This window comes from Asterias rubens, chromosome 13 (assembly GCF_902459465.1).
Source record: "Asterias rubens chromosome 13, eAstRub1.3, whole genome shotgun sequence".
NCBI classification, from domain to species: domain Eukaryota; kingdom Metazoa; phylum Echinodermata; class Asteroidea; order Forcipulatida; family Asteriidae; genus Asterias; species Asterias rubens.
The window spans coordinates 9,511,899-9,534,564 of record NC_047074.1 but is presented as its reverse complement, the minus strand read 5'-3'; the positions used below and the strand labels follow the sequence as shown (position 1 = coordinate 9,534,564).

Sequence of the window (22,666 nt, the reverse complement as noted above, 5' to 3'; positions counted from 1 at the left end):
GCTATTACACTGTAGAGACGACAGTGCATGAATAGTTTATTTTACCGGCACATGACATACCACTTTGATTAGTCATAACTCATTGGGGAACACCCTCCATCCTATACTCCAACATACAGCCTCAGCCCACACACATGTGTCTGACACAGACTGCAGAGACAATAATTAGTGCAAATGTGCATGTTGTATTTATGCTGCAGCCTCCACGTTGGCCTTTTTTTACAATCAATTAAAGTGGTGCATTGCTATGACATCATCCTTTCCGGTATGCCATGGTGTGGAATTAGATTTGTCTGAGTGATATGGGACACCAGACCTGGGTGTTTTGCAAGAAGAGATGATCATTATGTAGACTGCGTATTTAAAGATTGGAATCCGTTAAAGTGTTTGTGATTGTGTTTTTTTCAGGTGTTAAAGGCAGTGGACACTATTGGTAATTACTCAAATTAATTGTTTGCATAATACCTTACTTGGTAACGAGTAATGGGGAGAGGTTGATGGTATAAAACATTGTGAGAAACAGCTCCTCTCTCTGAAGTGACGCAGTTTTCGAGAAAGAAGTAATTTTCCACGAATTTGATTTTGAGACCTCAGATTTTAAGAAGTTGAGGCCTCAAAATCAACCATCATAAAGCACACAACTTTGTGTGACAAGGGTGTTTTTTCTTTCATTATTATCTCGCAACTTCGATGACCAATTGAGCTCAAGTTTTCACAGGTTTGTTATTTGATGCATTATATGTTGAGATACACCAAGTGAGAAGACTGGTCTTTGACAATTACCAATAGTGTCCAGTGTCTTTAACATGGTTTTGGCAATGTACATTGTACAATCTACCTCCATGGTACAATCATAGAGAAAGAATGTAGGCCTAAAAAAACAAAAAAGTACCAACAAAGTTTGAACTCATGAAAGACCAAAGCCCGGTTCATGCTTCCTGCGAATCTAATAATGTGAATGAACTTTGACGTCACAGGGCTGTTTTCGCAGCGAGTGTTTTGCAGGAGTTGAGCACAAGTCATCTGATGCGAATTATTCGTTGTGAATTTCGTGACTTAAAATTTTGTAACGCATTCCCAGGATGAACCGCGCTTTACAGAATAGGGGCCTACAACCTTAGTGGCACTGTTTTTGCACACAGTGCACAATGTGTGTGCTTGCTTTTTGTTCACAAGTGTTACATTGTAATGTATAATTTTTGTATTACATTACTGAATACAGAATTCAATGTATTACAATGTAGTACTTTGAATGACTGTTAAAACGGTCATTCAATACACAAAAGTGGTAAACATGGTTGCAGGGGGATGTCAAGATGTTATACATGCTTTGTACATTAATGGTACATGTAGGTTCTTACATAAATAAGAAGGTCCTTTAAAGTAACAATGTATGGCTCCTGAAATTATTGAAATCCTGGGGAGAACCCTGCTGCAAGTGATGTATTCTTTAGTACAACGTTATTAGCAAAGCAATGATTCAATTGCATTAAACATGCCAATGATTCAGGATTATTAGTCGTCTGTCAAACCTTGCCTTCCAAAGGATTAGGGTAAATGAAGTTGTTTTGTACAAAACTTATTATGACCCACTCTGCTGCAGTACAGGCTTCCTAGGGTAGTCCGCCACCAAGAATTTAGCAACCCCCTGAGGGGGCATGGGATGATTTCCCCTCTGGCTACCGTCTGACCCCCTGTCAGGGAACTGGCAGTCAACTTGCTGGGAGTTTTTTTAAGTGCAGACTGAGAATGGTTTTTAAGGGGGACGTTGTCTATGAATCTATCAAAGTTTGAAGATAATGATAGTGGAAAGCTTCCCTTCAAATATTATTTGTTTAGTTTATGAGAAATGAGTAAAACAAGTCACAAAATAATTTTCGTCTCAAGAAGACAACAATTATTTTAGCATGTAAAATCCCATTAACCAGTTATGATATTATACCAAAACCATAGCATAACTGGTTAATAGGTTTTTACATGCTAAAACTGAGACGAAAATTATTTGTTTTACTCATTTCTCTAAAACTACAGCACCTCAGTAAGTTAAATTTAGAGGGAAGCTTTCTACTATCATAATCTTCAAACTGTTTAAGTTAAATGTAAATCTGTGGACATGTGTTTTGTGTTAAAAAAAAGTACATATAGGCCCTTTAAAGGCAAATAAATGTACAAGTTACATACACTGATGTAAGGCTTATTCAGATTGTGGGGGAAAAAAGCACCAACAGTAGGTATACTCATCATCATGTGTTTTGTAAAGAATGGTTGTTTTCAACAACTGTGGAGGGATTTTTTTAAAAGGCAGATTTTACAATGAGTCAGTACTGTTAAGGCTGTGTCCGAATTGCCAACTTCGGCTACAGCTTCGGCTAGGGCGTGCGTGTCTGCTATTCTTCAACACTGACAGACGCGCTGATCTAGCCGTAGCTGTAGCCGAAGTCGCCAATTCGGACACGGCCTTACTCTCAATGGAGGAAGGAAACCACACTGTTGTTATTCTTCGCATTGGGTACCAGATTAAAGCCACAAATAACAATTTACATGTACATACTGTCTACAGTTTGCAAATCAGTCTGTTCGCTAGATTCACTTGTCCATTCGCAGACACTCATCAGTCACTGTAATCTTGAATAATCCACTCAATCAAAGAAGCCCGGTGAAATTTTTCATCCATTCTCACCTTGAATAGCGTCTATTTTACCATTTTACAATGTGCAATTTATAGTCAAAGTATTCTCCTTTGTGAACTCGTTGAGTTATTTGCCCCGCGGCATTTGCTTTATTTACTTAGACCTCCACTGGTTTGATGCTCAGAACGTTTGAGAATAAAAACTGTGAATATGGAGGTTTTTTTTTCAAGCTCAATGGAGATGCTTTTCAACACTGAACTTGCAAGCTGGACCACTTTGAGTGAATTTTGACTGATTCAGGTGTTGTAAAGCTTGCATCGTGTGTTCAGTGGGCAAGTGTTAAAGGAGAACTGCTTGTTTTGCTTGGCAAACCATTCTTTCCTTAATACAATCTTAATTGAAATTTACAATGTACTAGCCTTTACAATTTGGTGCTTTGTCTTTTGAAAGAGCAAGGGCACCAAGGGATTTTCTCCTTGGTACATGTAAAGGGCACTTCTATTTAAGAAATTTGTTCCAGAGTATTTCAAGATGTAGTAGGCCTATAAAACTGCAGGATGGAAGTGTGTGTGTGTGTGTGTACATTCACTGTATGCCAGGTTTGTATTGCCCACTTTAAAGGAACACGTTGCCTTGGATCGGACGAGTTGGTCTTTGAAAAGCGATTGTAACTATTTGTTATAAAATGCAGTAGATTACAATGATCCATCCACACAAATTTGCCTCAAAATGGGAGTCAAAAATTGAACTCCCATAAATGGCCGACCGTGTTAGTCAACGAGGTAAAAGGACGACCGTGCATTTTCGAGGCATGTTTGTGTGGATCATTGTATTCTACTTTTACAACATCTTTCTACCCATTATGCATTTTATAACAAACGGTTACAAATGCTTTTCAAAGACCAACTCGACCGATCCAAGGCAAGGTGTTCCTTTAATTGCCTCTTAAAACCAGGATCAGTCTCACTTGAAGGGGTCTTGACCTCAAACTGTATGCTTAGTAGACTCTGGACAAACAATGGTGTCTCAACAAGATTTTGCAAGAAGGGTCACTCAGCTGAAGGAGAAAAGAAAGAGTGTGGCCTTCAACCAGACTGCATTTTAATGAGCTCATGATGCTTCATCAGCCCAGAACTTCCACTCTTAGGGGCAATAGGTCTTTTTCTGTAGCATCAGCCCGGTGTGGAACCAACTCCCACTGACTGTCAAATCATCTCCATCCATCACAACATTCAAGACAAACTTAAAATCTCACCTGTTCAGACAAGCATACTCACACAATCCTCAGTCCTAATTTGTCTTTCTCTCCTCAAGCGCCATGAGCGCCTTCCTGAGGCGGATACCGACACTCTATTAAGTGTTCTTTACTATTTATTATTATTATTAATGAGGTGATCTGACACACACCAAAATATTGAAGCTGCATAATATGCTATTCTTAAACCTCATACAAATTCATGACCGAGAGTTGAGTTCTAATACTGGTCCATTCATCATCACGTGCCAGGTGTTATAATTACCAAGCGCACACGCAAGTAATCACGCACATCAGCCATTCCATTGTGACTCGCGTGACAATCTCACTGGTTTTCCAACTTTTGAAAGATCTATACTCCAAAATATAACACATGGCTCTCATGTAACTCAATTTATATAAACTTAGTGGAGAGCCCTATAACAAAAAATAAAAAAGGAAAACAAATTGTGTAGGTATCATGTTTTTATAGGAGTTCCAAAAATGTGACTCGCGTGACTGCCAAAAAATGAAAGGTGTTGCATCCCTGTACATGTATGCCATTGCCCAGTCGTGAGAACTCAGAGGAACTTTTTAGTTACAGATCACTTTTTTTTTAAGTACAAGAGAACTATATTATACTATAAAAAGTACAAAATAAAAAGTTTTTACAAAATTGAAAATTTGTTAATATGCAACGTGACTCGCGTGACAGAAGTTTGTGACTCGCGTGACAAGTGAGAAAATATACAATAACTAAACAGGATACTGCATAACAAGAACATTTTATTTCATTCAGAACACTCAGAACTTGAAATTGAATCTTTTCATAAAAGGAAGAAACGCCTGAAACAACATTTAAAGGAAAAATTATCTGAACAGGCTTTGACTTAAACATGGTAATGTTGGGGTGGTTCTGAAAAGAATTGGCGGTTTAACAACACTGTCTGGTCGAAACGTTGAGTTGTTAAACCACCAGTTCTTTTCAGAACCACTCAAACCCATAGAGAGAACCCTTACTAGAAATTACTATATTGTTTTGTGATTGGGTAAAGGACTTTTTTCTCACTACGCTTGGTTTTGGTGTCAAGTTCTAATGGCATTAGACTGTGTTAGGCTGAGTACACGTAAATCTGATAAGTAATTTCTTTATTGATGCCCCCCTCCAAATCTAACTTAAGAATAACTGTCTTAAAATACCCAGTTTCATCAAATATTTTTGTTTGTTCTTGTTTTAAGTTTATCATTCCTTGTATTATTTAAATAATGCAGGTAAATTATGCAGATGTGAGCGTATTGTACAGTGCAGTATGCAGTGTATGTAGTTCAACATGATCTGCTGACAGTGTGCCAGGTTACAATTGTACACTGTTATAATTCATTGTTCTAATGAAAAATTATAAATTCAGGGGCATAGTAGTATGTTCCAGTGGGCTGGGGGTGCTTTGGTAACATTCCATAGACATCATCCCCAGAATACTTTGGTTGCTTTTGCTAACCATGTGCATTAAGTGCATTAGCCGTGACTCGCGTGACAAACTCGAGGGTGTTTTTTTTTGTTTAGGTAGAAGGCCTAGGTAAAAAAAACTAATTAATTCTTGAAAGACCCTTTGAAAAGACCACTATTATGAGAGAGAAGAAAAAAAATGTTGAGGGTCTATAACAGAAAAAATACTATAATCATTTTTTTTTGTGACTCGCGTGACAGTAAAACGAGGGTAAAAATTAACTCCCATTTTTCAAAAGTTAATAGTTCAAAAAGGCATATTTAATTTTGGCTGTCCTTACTAATGACTCTTTGTTGTTTATACATAATGATTAAATCTGAACATCTATTGATTCATGATTTTTTTTTCAAAACCTGAATTTCAAGGATTTTTCAGACTTTTGTGTACACTTTTTACCCTTTACTCCCAAGGCTGTCGCAAAAACAATAAAGAATATTTGTATAAAGTCTTTTTAGAAGAAGAAGCACTACATGTAGGTGTTCTTGTTTCAAAATAAATGTAAAAACGTCAACGATAACAATTTTTAATTTTTTACTATGAAGCGCAAATACCACGGAATGGCTGACATGGTAAATGCGCATGACAAAAAGAATAGCGCCCGGGTAGCCCGGGAGCTATTCTACTTGTCAGCCGCAAATTTGTGATTTTGGAATTGTGAGCAATTGATACAGTTTGTGTGTTTTGTTGCTTTAAAGGCAGTGGACACTATTGGTGATTGTCAAAGATTCGCCTTCACAGTTGGTGTATCTCAACATATGCATAAATTAACAAACCTGTGAAAATTTAGCTCAATCGGTCATCGAACTTGCGAGATAATAATGAAAGAAAAATAACCCTTGTAACACGAAGTTGTGTGCGTTTAGATGGTTGATTTTGAGACCTCAAGTTCTAAATCTGAGGTCTTGAAATCAAATTCGTGGAAAGTTACTTCTTTCTCGAAAACTATGGCACTTCAGATGGAGCCGTTTCTCACATTGTTTTATATGATCAACATCTCCCCATTACTCGTCACCAAGAAAGGTTTTATGCTAATAATTATTTTGAGTAATTACCAATAGTGTCCACTGCCTTTAAATACAAGAAAAGTCGTTCACCGAGTATACGTACTGTACGTGTAGCTCCATGGTATAATGGTGTAGAGAATTTTGTTGTAATATATTTTGTACAAATGCAATTGCAAATCACAATTGCACATATGTTTTTTTGTGCATATTAAAAAGCATGTAGCTTGAGATTGATGTACTATGTACACCACATGGTGTGAAGAATGAGTGTGACACAGTATGGTGTAACGTCTACATGGTACTGTTTGAACACATGTCAATGTAATGTCAGTGTCATCTCAGCATGGTTAATATTACACATTGCATGGCTGGATTCTCCTTCTAGGAATCTTAGAGCATGTCAAGAGTACAAATGTGTCCAGTGACAAGAAAGTTCAAGCAATCTCCCTAATTCTCCATGTAATAACAGTCAGTGGTACAGGCCTGATATTTAATGGAGGCAACGAAGGCGATTGCCTCCGTGTCCCCTGGTCATTGCCATGGTGCCCGTGAAATGCTCCAGAACAAATTTGCAATTTCATCAATAGGGTGCCCTTTACCAAGAAAACAATGCCTTGGTGCCCTTGCCCTTTCAAAAACGAAGCATACAGCCCTGGTGGTACATTGGCTGTATGCCTGTGAAACACCTTCACCCTGTACATTAGGCTGTACAAAGTAAGGACAAGTCAAATGTCATAATTTTGTGCTAAGAAAAGTATCATGATGCTGCTAAAAAGGTGCTATATTATAGTGGCCTTGCAACAATGGTCATTGGCAGTGTAGTACATTGCAGGCTCCATTGTGTACAAAATGTACACTGTAGGTAAGGTAGATGTGGCTATGATGGGCTTTAAATAAGGTCATCTCTGCAAAACAAGTACTGTACAGGTGAACATGTGCAATGCTGAGGGTGTATATGATCATTTCCCAGTGGGGAAGTCTGGAATTTATCAACAAATTAGGGTCAAGGTTGCCATGAGCTGTGCAGTAAAGGTGGGATTCATCCATGGTTTCATGTTGTGACCACGTACAACATGGTACAATGTTGTACAAACAGAATGGACACATATTGTACTTTACAGTAGCTGTACATGTAGTACACAGGATACTGCATTTATAAAGTAAACCAAGGCCCATCTCTCTGTTGGGACCACTGATTTCAAACAAAATGTGCAGTAGTGCTTTAAATAAAACAAACGATGTTGGCAGAACTTGTTGTAGAAAGTAGGCTTGTCTTGCTTGGTGGTGGGTGACATGAGTACAATGATGTTGTTGTGGAGGTACAACATTTATGTGCAGGTAGCCCACCTGTAATGTAGTTTACTGTACATAATTTACAGGCACATTAAAAAAGTTGGTCCAAGTAACAAGAGAATTGAAGCATAGAAGTTGTTGCCTGGGGGAAAAAAAAAAAGTATTAATTTTGTTTACTTTTTCAATGCTAGAATTACCTCAGAAAAAAAAAGTTTTCCCAATGTAGAATTTAACCTTCTTACATACATGTACATCCGATGACAAAGTCCTGTTGAATGTTATTAAAAAATCAAACTTTCAAGTTTTGTTTCCATCATCCTACCTCCATGCTTCATCCAAGCACGCCATCATGATGTGAACATTGTAAACCTCTTACCTCTTCCATCCACTATCCATATCACTCTATCAACATAGTGGGACAGCAGTTGTTTTCATTCAATCACCACAGACCATACACCTTGTGTAACCCCTCTATCAATTGCCCTTAATCCAACTGTATTGTGATTCAGGACTGTCTTCCTCAATTAGTTTGCGATGAATTCATGGCAGTCCACAGACAGAAAAGGTTGTAGGATGATGTACTCAGTGACATAGTGATGTGTGAGCTTATGTTTAATCCACATGTTTTATAATATGCACCCATGTTTTCCTGTCCTGCGTGTAAAGCCTGGTTCATACTTCCTGCGAATGTGAATTATCGAATGCGATGCAATTTTGACATGAATTTGACGTCACAACTCTGTTTTCGCAGCGATACATGTATTTGCAAGAGAGTCTAGTACAACTCAACTGCTGCTAATTATTCGTTGCGAATATGTGACGTAAACATTTGTATCGCATTTCCATTTGCAGGAAGTAGGAACAGGGCTTAAGGCACAACACCCCAAATCATTGAAACAATAATTGTCAGCGTACGTATACAATCGAATGGCGCTAAGTGTAGATTTGCTGTGACCGCACAATGTAGCAGAGCTGTTCTCCTCAATGGCGCAGAAAGTTACCTAAAAACCAATCTGATTGATAAAAAATTGATAACGTTTAATTCTGGGCCTGGTTTACATGATGTAGAATACTGTAGAAATAACGTTACTTTTAAAAACCATAGAGAGCTACGAAATATACAGTCCTCTTGTTTTAGAGCAAAAGCAATAATTACACTCAGGTTGATAAATGATGTCAGACCTGGAAAGAGCTGTGAGAGACTTATGAAAGTCTAGAGTTGAACTGTTGGAGGATTGAAGAAAGTGATAATAGGCTGCTGAGTCATCGATGAGGCGTGATGAGGCGTGATGTACGAAGGATTGTATGTTAGATGTATTGAGAGCTTTTCATCTTAAAATTGTAGGCTGACATGTGTACATTACAACATGAATGTGAAGTCAGTAATGTACATTGTAGTACACTCTACTGTCTGTAGTACATGTACATCTCACACCTTGTGCTGTAAGCTTTTGTTAAGGTACCGTACCTAACTGGGGTGCGTTCCACTCGCGCAAACGTTGCCAACAGTTGCGCACGTTTGCCAACAATTTCAAGTGGAACGAGTTGTTCGCTGCCACCGTTGGCGAACGTTGGCAACTTTAGGCGAACATACTTCGGAGGTGTTGGCGAGTGGTTTTTAAAATGGCGGACAAGCATACGGTATTATTTCTTTGTCACAAACATAATTACATTGTATTTTCGGTGGATGATAATGCAGATTTGGAAAAACAAAGTTAATTAGTTGATGTAATGGTGTCAAAAAGAGGACTATTGCAGCAAAAACAAAGTAAAAAAAAAATACGTATGGTGCGCGCCATCTTCATTTCAGGGCGCCACCATGTTGACATCGCGTATACGCACCAATCGTTCAAAAGACAACAAAACGTTTGCGCGAACAGTTGCGAGTCGTTTGCGCGAGTGGAACGTACCCCTGGTCTAGTAACCAGGTGCATTTTAATTGGCCAAGGATGTTTTTGTTGTCATGGTTGCCTGGGATTTAAGAATTTCAGACCTTTTTAAATCTCAATTCAGACTTACAAATTCTGGCTGGTTAACAAAAAACTAAATAAAATGCTACACTTTTCTCAAATAAATAAGTCTTTGATCTGCTTCTGTAGCCTACAATGTGATTTAGACACGGTGTTTTGCTCACTAACAAAAACATGCAAATAAACTGTAGTGAGTTAACACACGACTGTACAATAAACATCTATAGGGTTGTACCTGTACTGTACAATGTATGATCATGGAGCAATAAACTTGCTCCATGGTATGATGTTATGTACATGTAATTTATAAATTTGTGCAGGTATTGTAACAAGAATTCCGGCAGGTAAGAGGCTCATGCAGACACGGCTTCCATAAAGTGACTGAAATCCAACAAAAAGGTTTCTTGAGAAGTGCCTGCCCTAGACAGCCCTAGACAGCTGTAAAAGACCTGAAAGCCTAAATGCAGACTGCAGACATAATGTGTGAATCATGCTCCAAATGGAGCACACCTTGTTCTATTTCAGACGTGGCATGCTTGAAATCTTATATTAAGGGATCGAGTCGGCTGACTGATACTTCCTTATACTAGGGGCTTAACGTCATCAGCCATGTTGCATCATAGGTTAAGTACATGTACAATGTAGCCTACATTTACGAACTTGTTGGATTAGGTGTTTTCAAAGCTTCATAACTCAAATCTTACCTGCAAGAAGCCAATAATTTCAACAGATTCACATTCCATGGCAGCATACATTTTTCGGCGGTGGGTTTGATCGTGATAATTCTTCACAAATACGTCATTTTCATGAAATAATGCAGCTCCCAACGTTAAGGAATTCCCATTTTTGTTCGTACTCTCACAGTCTGCCGTGTGTACGCAAGACGCGCAATCTTGCATTGCGTTTGCGCGTTGACGCTGTGCAGTTGAAAAAGACGGATTTGTGACGAATATATGAGGACCAAACCCACCGCAGAAAAATGTATGACGCCATGGAGTGTGAATCTGTTGAAATTAGTGGCTTGTTAGGGATCTCTGTTGCCATAGTGACCAAACCCCATCAAGATGTGTGTAGTATACACAACATGACACTGTCTATTTATAATACATTGTAAGATGCATTGATACAGTGTGTGTTGATGTAACAAATCATATGCACCCGATTTAAAACAATTTTTGTGGAAACAGTATTTTTTCCCCCAATTTGATTTACTGTGACAAACATGGAACTGTGCATAGAACATCGTAGAAAAATAATTCTTGTTATACTATGGCCCTTCTCTGCTTTGTATTTTCTGCTTTAAAACAGCTTTATGAAGTTGGGCCCTTGTCTGTGACAATTATTACCAGAATACCTTAGTATACAAACAGTATGGGTACAGGTGCAAAACAAACTCTAATGAATGTGAACATCTGTAAATTTGAGCCACTTGGTCTCTTGACACCCAGAGTTTATCCTCATTAAGGATATGCCTTGAGGGTGCATTGTTGATAAATTGAATCTTCCTAAGGGTGACACAAGGCCACGATTGTAATTCAAAATATTGCAATGCATCAACTACTGTGCGTTGCTTTTGTACACATAGTACTTCCCAAAAGCAGATTCCAAATTGTCTGATTTTGGCAACTCAAAGTACCTTTGAAACAATTTATTGAGAAAAGTAAAACCACCCTGATAAAACATGAACTTTGTTTTTAGCTGTTTTCTGATCCAAGTTGGCATGTGATTCTTTCTACTTTGTAGACTTATTTCCTTTTTTTTCTCCTTTTTCTTTTGCCCTTGAAAAAATTTTAAAAATTGTGATTAAATAGGCTATTAAAAAGCCTACACCATGTGTAAAGTAGGTCATCGCTTCACTCAATAAAATTTGCTTTTTTCCCCCAAGAATATTATGCCTATTGACCCCTTGCACGCGTATCACACGCGGCGACCAATGCCACGCTCACCATGTTGGTGGGCAGTTAGGTTTACGTGTATCAACGCCGCGTCGCCTAAAATGCACAATTTCACTGCATAACGCGCAGCATAGAGCTAATATCAAAACGCACAGTGAAATTGCCCACTAGTATGGCGCATTCAAGATTTTTCTGATGATGACGTCAGGTGAAATGGGTCAATATAGCTTTGTAGTCTACTCTGGCACTCTACATGTACGTGCTGCAGTACCACCATGCATACAATGTACATGTACACTGTACATAATTGTAATATAAATTGAAGGGTTAAACTGGCGATGAACTCTCCAAAACCAACGTGGTTTATGAAACACCTTTGACTTTTTTAGTTGACAAACACCTGGAAGATTTATTTATGAACAAACTTGTGTTAAATAATTTGTGCATTAGTGGTTTTCAATAATCGACCTACGTACATGGGTATTCATAAAAGGATAACCATTGAGAAAAATTTCTGCAGTAGTCACAGTTTCCTACATGTACATTGTAGGTGGTTGTCAATGTCTGGACTCAAGAATGCATGCATTGTCAGTCCACCCGTAGAACACTCGATTTAATAAGTCTCCTTTGTCATTTATCTGCGCGAGTAGGCGTGATTTTTCATGCGTGACCTCGATTTGAATACTAATTAGTACAAAGGGCTTCTGAAATTCAGTCTTTTTCGGCCTTTTCTGGAAGGTCTCAACCAAAATAATGTACCAGTAAATTGAGACAAAGAGCATATCTGTCGTTATGTATTAAAAAAAATCGGTGCAACTCAATTTTCAAATAGAGAAATTTATACGTGAAAAATGGCTTCAAAAACGGAGAAAACAAGTCACAAAAACACGGCAAATTTTCTCGTTATGAACGCCGGCAACAGTCCCCAATTAATATGTATGGATAGATTATTTCATATTCTACCTGGAAATGTTTAAACCGAGACTGGATCGTTCCTAGTCCAGTCAGGATATAGCGATTTCCACCGTTAATCCAAATCTCACATTACGAAAAAGTCAACTATTAGACAGAATGGTTTCCTTGCACGGGTGCTTGGCTGACGATGACATCATCGACTGATAGGGCAGCATGCTGTTTTTCGTTGGCATGGTACCTTGACCACCAAGCCTAAGTTAGTCAATAACAAAAGCGCCCGTCTATACCACGATCAGCTGATTTTTCATGAGTGATTGAGCCATCGTTATCCTCCTCTTTTGCAAATTAAAAAGTTGCATCTGACTGCTGCCAATAGAAAAAACATACAACTTATACAAAAGGAAATGCACCTTACTTTTTAAATTTTATTTTCCGTCAATCCATCTGGCAATGATGATAAAACTTTTTAAAGGTAGGCTCATCATACATGTTGGTTAATACCCCAAAACTGAATGACTATAAAAACTAATTCGGTGAGAACTGCAGGCCCTGTTGATTTGTAGTATAAACTATTTTGAGAAAGGATTGCCCTTCGAAGCAATATGTTTTGGATATTTTCTTATTCGAAAACATACATTGAACCTGAGAAAAAATGTATGCATGAATCGGTTCTCAGATTTCTGAGGGTAGTGTACAGTACATGTATGTTCACAAATGCTGTGGTGAGGATGTGGTTGGTACATTACCTGTTGACGTCTTGTTTAATGTGAAATGGATTCGACCCTTCAAAAGTAAACATCGTGACAGTATTTTTCTATTTTTCCCCCAGCAAATAGACACTGTATTCAGCTGAAAACATTCACTTGTGACTTTTAATGTACCTTTCTTTAAATAATCTTGTCTATAACAATCTACCTCAACAATCTTTTTTTTGTTTATCATCGCGACAGCCGACTGGTAAACTGTATGACACAATACCAATCTACATCTATGACCTGACCTTTAGAGTATTGCTACATGGACATAATCTAAAATAAATTCTGGCTTCACTTAAAGTAGCCTAATGTTTTGTTTCCTTCTCTTTTCTTCCATCTTCCATTTCAGATATTTCAAAGAACAGATTTACAGAAGTACCGGATGAAGTGTGCGAATATCTTTCTTTGGAGAGACTAAACTGTTACAATAATGCCATCAGAATCGTTCCAGAGTCGTTTTCTAGGTTACTAATGCTTACATATTTAAATTTAAGGTGAGTAGCTACATGTAAGGAATTTTAACCAGACTTAAAGGCAGTGGACACTATTGGTAACTACTCAAAACAGTTATTAGCATAAAACCTTACTTGGTAACGAGTAATGGGGAGCTGTTGATGGTAACACACTGTGAGAAACGGCTCCCTCTGAAGTAACGTAGTTTTCGAACAAGAAGTAATTTTCCATTTAAACTTGTTTTCGAGACCTCAGAGTTAGATTTTGAGGTCTCGAAATCAAGTATCTGAAAGCACACAACTTAGTGTGACAAGGGTGTTTTTTCTTTCATTATTATCTCGCAACTCCAACAACCAATTGAGCTCAGATTTTCACAGGTTTGTTATTTTATGCATGTTGAGATGTTTACACCAAGTGAGAAGACTGGTCTTTGACAATTACCAATAGTGTCCAATGTCTATAGGCCTGGTTCATACTCCCTGTAATATACAAATTACGACATCACAGCTCCGTCTTTGCTGCAGTTATTTTAGAGGATTTGAACTGTGCTCAACTCTTCCGAATTATTCGTTGCAATGTTGTGACTTTGTATTTGTATCAGGCTTGATGTTTTTACCTAAATTTCTGCATTGCGTAGGCGTACAGGGTTGTCCCTTGCATTTTTGCACAACTGGGGGTCGTTCTGGACAGGTTGGAACATTGACCTGAGCATGCTGATTAGAAACTAGGTCACTGGAATGTTTTCTACTTGGTGTTTTGTCTTAAAATCAATTTTGTAATCAGGGGCATTCTAAATGGTTAAATATCTTTATGAATTTGTTGAATTTGCTGTTAAGATAAAAAAAAACCAATTATACATACTCTTTTGAATCGGTCGCAATGTGGGCGTATAGGTAAAACATTCATGCATAATGGCCACATACGCTAGCTTGTGCCCAGAGAGAATCCTGACATGTACACATTGTACACATTTTAAATGATTGTCCACCATGGCATTACTAGCAAGAGGATTTTTCAATGTCATTTTTGGAAGCCATGTTTGTGATGCTTTTGGACACCCTGTCACCCTTTTTAAATTAAACTTCTAATGTAGGGGGGGGGGGTCACTGCAAATTAGCAATCAGGATTCCTTATTTGTTCAACTTCCAATTTTTGTAACAATTTGACATGATCATAAAACCTCCTGGCCATAAACTTACCTGGGGGCCAATGTGGCCGCAATGCCCTGCAGGTGCAGAGTTGGTCGCGTTACCCTTAGAAAAATGAACCTGTCATCATGGATATCTTAACTAGCGTGTAGGCCTACGTTTCTTCTTTTATATTCTCAATTAAGTTGGTTGATTCTTTTGGCCTCAGTGCCCCTTGAGTCATTGTGAGTTAGTCCTTGGCTGCCCCCAGAAATTTTGATAAAGGCATATATCCAAAGCAGCCTGCCCCTTTTTTCCTCAAAAGGTTTAGGCCTGAAAACCCTATGAATTCTGTTTAGAACCCCATGGTTAACACACACACATTGAACACATTGTCGTCCCTCTGTAACAAGCTCCAAATGTCAAAGTCAATAATTGAGTTCTTGTCCACAGTCTAGACCTTGGCGATTCTGTATTTAGATTTTTTAATGGAGTTAGAATTTCACTCGGAAGAAAAGAAAATGGCCTTGCCTATAAATAAGATCAAAATTCCAGGCCTTGTGTGCCTCATCGCATGAAATTTCAAATACAATGTGTAATTGAATTTATGCAACAGAAACATTCTCATTCTTATTTATTTGTTTTCACTTCTGAAAACCAAATTACAAAGATTCAGGTCGCAAACATTTTGTAAACCAAAAATATGTATAGGGTCAATATGTTTTATTTTTGTACACATGGTCATGTATTGGGGCTTGAAATTAACATCAGACTGCAGTCTAGAGGCCAGTTATTTCAGTGTCAGGCCGGTGAACTCGCAACCGGAAAAGCCGTGTTTTCCTATTGAATATAATTCTGATAAAAATCTTTCAACGTGATCAAGTGGTTCAATTTTAGACTGCAGGAATTTAAATCACAGGTTTGTGCCAGGTTTCGAATCCTACCGAGCCATTAACTGCTGATTTCACAATGACTAGAGCAAGTTTTTACATCTAGTTACTTGATCTTACAGTTTCTTAATTTGTGCAATTCATAATCATAGACATTAAAGGCAGTGGGCACTGTTGGTAATTACTCAAAATATTTATTAGCTTACAACCATGGTAACGAGTTATGGGGAGCGGTTGATAGTATAAAACATTGTGAGAAACGGCTCCCTCTGAAGTGACATAGTTTTTGAGAAAGAAGTAATTTTCCACGGATTTGATTTTGAGAACTCAGATTTAGAATTTGAGGTCTCGAAATCAAGCATCTGAATGCACACAACCAGCCAGAAGTCTTTTATTCCTATCTGAAAGCACACCAATTCGTCCAACAAGGGTGTTTTATCTTTCCTTATTATCTCGCAACTTCGACAACCGATTTAGCTTAAATTTTCACAGGTTTGTTATTTTATGCATATGTTGAGATACACCAAGTGAGAAGACTGATCTTTGACAATTACCAATAGTGTCCAGTGTCTTTAAACCAACTGTTAGTGTGAGAGAGATCAGCTGTTGCCAGCTTGGTGTTTATAATATAGGCCTATCCCCTCGTTGGAGTTTGCTGTGTTCCCTTCATGGGAAGATCATCTAAACAGAATTGAGTACAAAAGTCCTCTTTAAAATGAGAAAATTTCACCTTTGCACAGACAAGTTTACTTACATTACAGCTTTGAAACACCTTTTTATGTTGTCACACTTGCCTCTGAAAATGGCAAGTGACATTTCAACTGGTCTTTGTTAAGCAAAGTAATCAAGCCTTCGGGTTGTGATTTAATGTCTCAGTTATGAAAGCAAGGGTTCAGGGTGTTGACCCCACTGATTTCTCCACATAAAAGGACTTTTTTTCTTGATGGAAAACATTCACCCACGCTGTCGGGTATTGAAATGTGGTGAAAAATCAACAAGACTGTAGCAGTCCATTTACTCTCAATCCAGAAATGTGGATCAATTGAGATCTGGCATTTGTATTGGAACCAGCATACGTTAGTAGAACAAGATCTTGTGTCATTTTTTCGCCAGTGCTTGAAGTATTGGTAATTACTCAAAATAATTAGTAGCATAAAACCTTACTTGGTAACGAGTAATGGGGAGCTGTTGATAGTATACATGTAAAACCATGTGAGAAACGGCTCCCTCTGATGTAAAGTAGTTTTCGAGAAAGAAGTAATTTTTCCAAGAATTTGATTTTGAGACCTCAGATTTAGAATTTGAGGTCTCGAAATCAAGCAGAAGCATCTGAAAACACACAACCTCGTGTGACAAGGGTATTTTTTCTTTCATTATTATCTCGCAACTTCGATGACCGATTGAGCTCAAATTTTCACAGGTTTGTTATTTTATGCATATAATGTTGAGATACACGCCTGGTCTTTGACAATTACCAATAGTGTCCATTGCCTTTGATCCAGCTCTGATTCCACTTATATTTCAAAAAGACAATCAGAAACCTGTCAATCCTAGCAAAACCGGAAATTACCACATTAGATTGCTGTGTCTGATCCACCTTTGTGTTTACCCTATTTTTCTTGAATCCTCTTTGCCGAATCTGACTCGCCAATTGAAGAGTTCAACCTTCCTCAAAACTTTCATAGGTGACTTTTGTTATCTTCCTTGAAGCGCAAAAAAACAAAGACCTGGTACATGTACCTTTAATCACAACATCACTCTGATCATACATGTACAATGTATGTAGCTCCATGCTCTGATTGAACAACAACAAATCTACACACTTGTTTCCCTATCCCAGATTGTCTAAATATTTGGCAACCATAATAATCTTGATGAGTGAGTAAGATGTGTGTTAAGAAGAAACTGCCCTGACCTCACAGCCCCCATTATCCCTAGCTTGATAATCCAATTACCCTTAAAGTATTGACTCTTCTTTTTGCCTCTGGGGGGTCAGTGGAGAGAGATGTCTCTATTATTTGCCCATTGTCTGATTGGATTACCATGACATTCCAGAGGACTTTAAAGGGATTGTCTAGGGGCCTCATTATTGAGCCTGTTTTCTGACATTACCAAAACTGCCAACTCTCCCTTTTTCTGCAAAAATTTCCCTGAAGATACAGTAAACCAATCTTTCCATGTTTTGATGAACAAATCTAACTCGTACCTAAAAGCCCTAAGTACACATATCAGCCAAATATGCTAGCTAGCTTACAAGTGCATAGGCCCAATTTTCATAGAGCTGCTTAGCGGTAAGCACATTTTAAAATCATAGCAAAATCATTTGCTTAAGCGTAAACCTATTTCACGAGCGGTTGCTAGCTTAAGCACTTATTTAAACAAACTGCGCGCACTCCGGGGGGAGGGAGGGAATCGTGAGGGATTCAAAAGCGTCCTTGTGAGAATGTATTTTGAAACGTAAGCGTAGCTGCAAATCTTGAAACGTAAGCCTAGCTTGACTTGGGATTGAAAGCGTAATTTTTGATTATAGCGTAACGAACCTAAACGATGTATACATATGGATTGTATAAGCGTAGCTGCGTAGCTTGGAACGTAACCATATCTTTTGGAGCGTAACCATATCTTTTGGAACGTAACCATATCTTTTGGAACGTAAGCGTAGCTGGGTATCTTGGAACATAAACGTAGCTGCGTATGGTGGAACATAAGCGTAACTTGACTCAGGATTGAAAGCGTACCTTTTGTTATTATAGCGTAACTTGAAGAAACTTAAGAGTATCTGGTAATGTAAGCATAGCTGAGAAGCTGTGTAGCTTAGAACGTAACCTTATCTTTTGGAACGTAAGCATATCTTGGAACGTAAGCGTAGCTGGGTATCTTGGAATGTAAATGTAGCTGCGTATGGAACGTAAGCGTAACTTGTCTCAGGATTGAAAGCGTACCTTTTGTAATTATAGCGTAACTTGAGAAGGAATGTAAGCAAAACTTGGAATGTAAGCATATCCTGGAAGGTAAGCGTAGCTGGATATCTTGGAACGTAAGCGTAGCTGAGTAGCTGCGTAGCTTGGAATGTAACAAATCAATACCTCAACAATCTCAAAAATAACACTTCATTCACAGAATTAAAAAATATTTGTTTGACAAAATTATGCTTTGAGGGAATTATTTTTAATCATTTTTTGTTCAACCTTTTATACAAAATTATTATTCACCTGTTCTTTTTTCGATCGGGGGCTCCGGGTTTTTTTTAAAACCTTTTTTTTCTTCTTCATTAAAACATTTTTTAAGCTACTTAAAACACTGTCAATAACAAAGTTCGGTATTCCTACGTTTTGACATCATCAATCTTTTTGTATTGTTACCTGAAAACTCCTAGCAAAAAGAAATTAGGAGCCATGAAACAAAACAGAGCATAATATTGGAATGTTGCGATCATAAGAAATAACGGATTCGACACGAGGTGTACCAACGGACAAACCCAAATGCTCAAACATGTACTCTGATGTCTGGCTCCCAACCCCTCCCAAGCTCACGGCGAGACCTGCAAGCTGGGAGTTCATAGCGCCCGGGATTACACCTCCAGCCCCCCACGAGACACAGCATGTGCGGTGTGTGACATGCCCCGAGGCTTACGTTCCGATTGCTCCACGCCGTGGGGCCATATAACAAGCTTCCGTTACACTGACTCTTTGAATGGGAATCTTACGTTAGATTTTTCGCCATTATTTACATACATTTTGTAGCGATAAGTTGAATACATGATATTTTTCGTCAATTACTCGTCAATAGTTTTGTAAAAAAAAAGATTTGAATTTGGTTTGGTAAGTTACTTTTAGACGGCTGGAAGTAAAACTAGCCCGAAAGGTCATGTGATTGTTTGTACCACTTTTTGGTTAGAACAATCACGCGACCTTCGTTTTTGTTTTAAAATGCTTAAAAACGGCTAAATTTGATGATTTTTTTTAGGGACTGTTTTTCTTCATTCCTGGAAGACCGTTGAATTCGTTTCTTAGTCTATTTTGTAGCCCAAATAGCCCAATTCGGCCGGCGTGTCCCTTTAAAGGGAAGTGCCCATTGCGGATGTGTTTGTATCCTGACTGTACAATGTTCATTACTGAGAAGGGGGAAAACCCAGTCAGGAGGCTTACATGTTGATTGTCTTTATGTCATTGTCAATATTATTGTGCATACATTGTACATGTCCATCTTCCTCTCTGACTATGGTTTATCATTGTCACCCAATGAAGCTTGTCCGGTGGGCTACTAACAGCTGTACAACCTACACATACTGTACAAGGTACAACGTGTTAAGAATGCTCAATACATACATAGGCCTATTTCTCCCTTTTCAGATGTGAATAATACATTGTGTTAAAAGGTTAATACATCAGAAATACATTAATTACAATACGTGTTTGAAATCAGGGCTACTAAAACTTCTTGGGGGCAAGTAAACTGTACAGATTACTTGCCAAGTGGACTACATCAGACATTACTTTAAAGAAGGCATAAAAAAACACAAGGCCTGAACCCCAAAACTACATTGTATTGTACATCATGCAAAAAAAAGGGGAAAATAAGAAAAAATAGAGTTTGTTTACATTTGTATTACGTATTGCACTATGTGTGTGCATCATCCCTTTATTAAAGGCAGTAGACACTATTGGTAATTACTCAAAATAAGTATTAGCATAAAACCTTTCTTGGTGATGAGTAATGGGGAGAGGTTGATGGTATAAAACATTGTGAGAAATGGCTCCCTCTGAAGTGCCATAGTTTTTGACAAAGAAGTAATTTTCAACGATTTTGATTTCGAGACCTCAGATTTAGAACTTGAGGTCTCGAAATCAACCATCTAAACGCACACCATTTCGTGTGACAGGGGTGTTTTTTTCTTTCATTATTATCTTGCAAGTTCGATGACCGATTGTGCTCAAATTTTCACAGGTTAGTTATTTTATGCATATATGTTGCGATACACCAACTGTGAAGGCTAGTCTTTGACAATTACCAATAGTGTCCACTGTCTTTAAACATGGGTTTGAGGAAAACTGTAATTGAGGAAATGCCATAAAACATTATTATGCTTCGTTTTCAAAGGGCAAGGACTCCACAGCATTTTTCCTTGGTAAAGGGCAGTCCCCCTTATGAGGAAATTGTAAATTTCTACTGGTCTCTAGAGCATTTTAAGGGCGCCAAGGCAAGGACCAGGGGGCATTGAGGCAATCGCCTTCGTTGCCTCAGTAAAGTATCAGGCCTGCATACATTATCTAATGGTTTGACAGATGAAGCTGATGATAACTGATTTAGACATTAATACCATGAGGTACATGTAGACACAGATTAGGTACAGATACCTATATACATGTACTGTCAACAGTAACCAGTCTGACAGTAACTGACACTGAGTGCTCTTCTTGTCAAATATCTTCAATTGGCTTTTCAATAGTTATTTTTTTTGCAAATGTCATTTGCCATTTTCAACATGAAAAAAGTAGTTTGGTTAATGGCCTGACGTTTTAATCCCTAGCAGAGTCTTTCTCAAAGGCTCAAATGGTAGACATCAGTGCTGGAGGTTTCGAGTCGGATCTTAATGCTACAAACACTGGCCCAACTGTACACTCAGAAACATTTGAAAGTAATAGTGTTATAGTGCTGTTTATTTGAACCTGTTAGATCATAAGTTTACAGACCCTATGCTAAAAACACTGGCCTTACTGTACACTCAGATACAACGGAAAGTAAGTGTTTTAGTGTTGTTTATTTTTTTTTTGCTGGATGTTGAAGAAAAAAAAGCACTCAACTTATTGAGTGGTCGTAAATTTCCACAATTCACCTGTCAGTGCTTATCAGCAGAAACAGTCAGAAGATACCACAGCTGTATCCAAATTGATGGCTACAGCTCCGGCTACAGTTGATATTAGAGTGATGCTAAAGATGTCCTACTCCTTTCTTTACGCTTCAATGTACTCAATAAAATGTTCCTACCTTTTCTCAAGGACCAAATATTATACCTGTAAAAGTTAGACCTACATGTACTTGAAGAGAATAACTATTTTTAATTTTTAATGGGAAGGTACACATTTGGTAATTATTCAAAACAAATATTAATATAAAAACTGACTTGGTAACAAGCATTGGAGAGCTGTTGATAGTATAAAACACTGTGGGAAACGACCCCCTCTGAATTAACGTAGTTTTTGAGAAATTAACTAATTATTTCTCACTACAATACTAAAAGACTTCTAGCCAGAAGTCTTTTAAAAGTTTTAGTCCTATCTGAAAGCACACAAATTTGTCCAACGGGGGTGTTTTTTCTTTCATAATTTTCTTGCATTTTTGAGGAACCAATTGAGCCCACATTTTCCCAGGCTTGTTAATTTATGATTATGATGTGATACACCAAGTGAGAACACTGGTCTTTGACAATTACCAAACAGTGCCTTTAATTATAAACATATAGTATGTAACATAACACAGAGTACATGTACAAACATGTAGCCCAAGTTTGTGCTTCGCTAATTTATGTAACAGGAAATTAATTTGACTACATCCATGACATCATGCAAACATAATAACATGTTCGATTGTGTTTGTAATGTATGGTAAAAATAAACAGTAAGAGTTGCTGGTACATGTACAATGTACATTGTACTTCAGCTACACAATATCTGTAAAATGTTCATGTAGCCTTACATGTATGCCAAAAGATGAATATTCTGTGACAATGATTCCTTAAATTTGCAAATTTTTGCCCAAGATCAGGCCTGATATTTCATGGAGGCAATGAAGGCGATTGCCTCTGTGCCTCAGGTCATTGCCTTGGTGCCCTTTGCCAAGGAGATTTGAAAATGCCTTGTTTCCCCGCCCTGTCAAAAAACGAAGCATACATGTACAGGCCTGCAAGATTAGGCACAGCTTATTGCCTTCCCATTTACTGCCATCCCGTTTACTGCCATTAGGGTCCGATGTGATGGCGTCTGCTTACAGTC

General features: G+C 38.0%; 1 protein-coding gene across 6 annotated transcripts in view; it reads left to right on the top strand.

The window, feature by feature from the left end:
- Positions 1–22,666, top strand: part of LOC117298463 (leucine-rich repeat and calponin homology domain-containing protein 1-like) — a 64,050-nt gene that overhangs the window by 5,445 nt on the left and 35,939 nt on the right. For all 6 annotated transcript variants that reach the window (XM_033781739.1, XM_033781738.1, XM_033781737.1 and 3 more), the window contains exon 2: positions 13,554–13,698. In XM_033781739.1, coding sequence (XP_033637630.1) covers positions 13,554–13,698 — 145 coding nt within the window. The remainder of the gene's footprint in view (positions 1–13,553; positions 13,699–22,666) is intronic.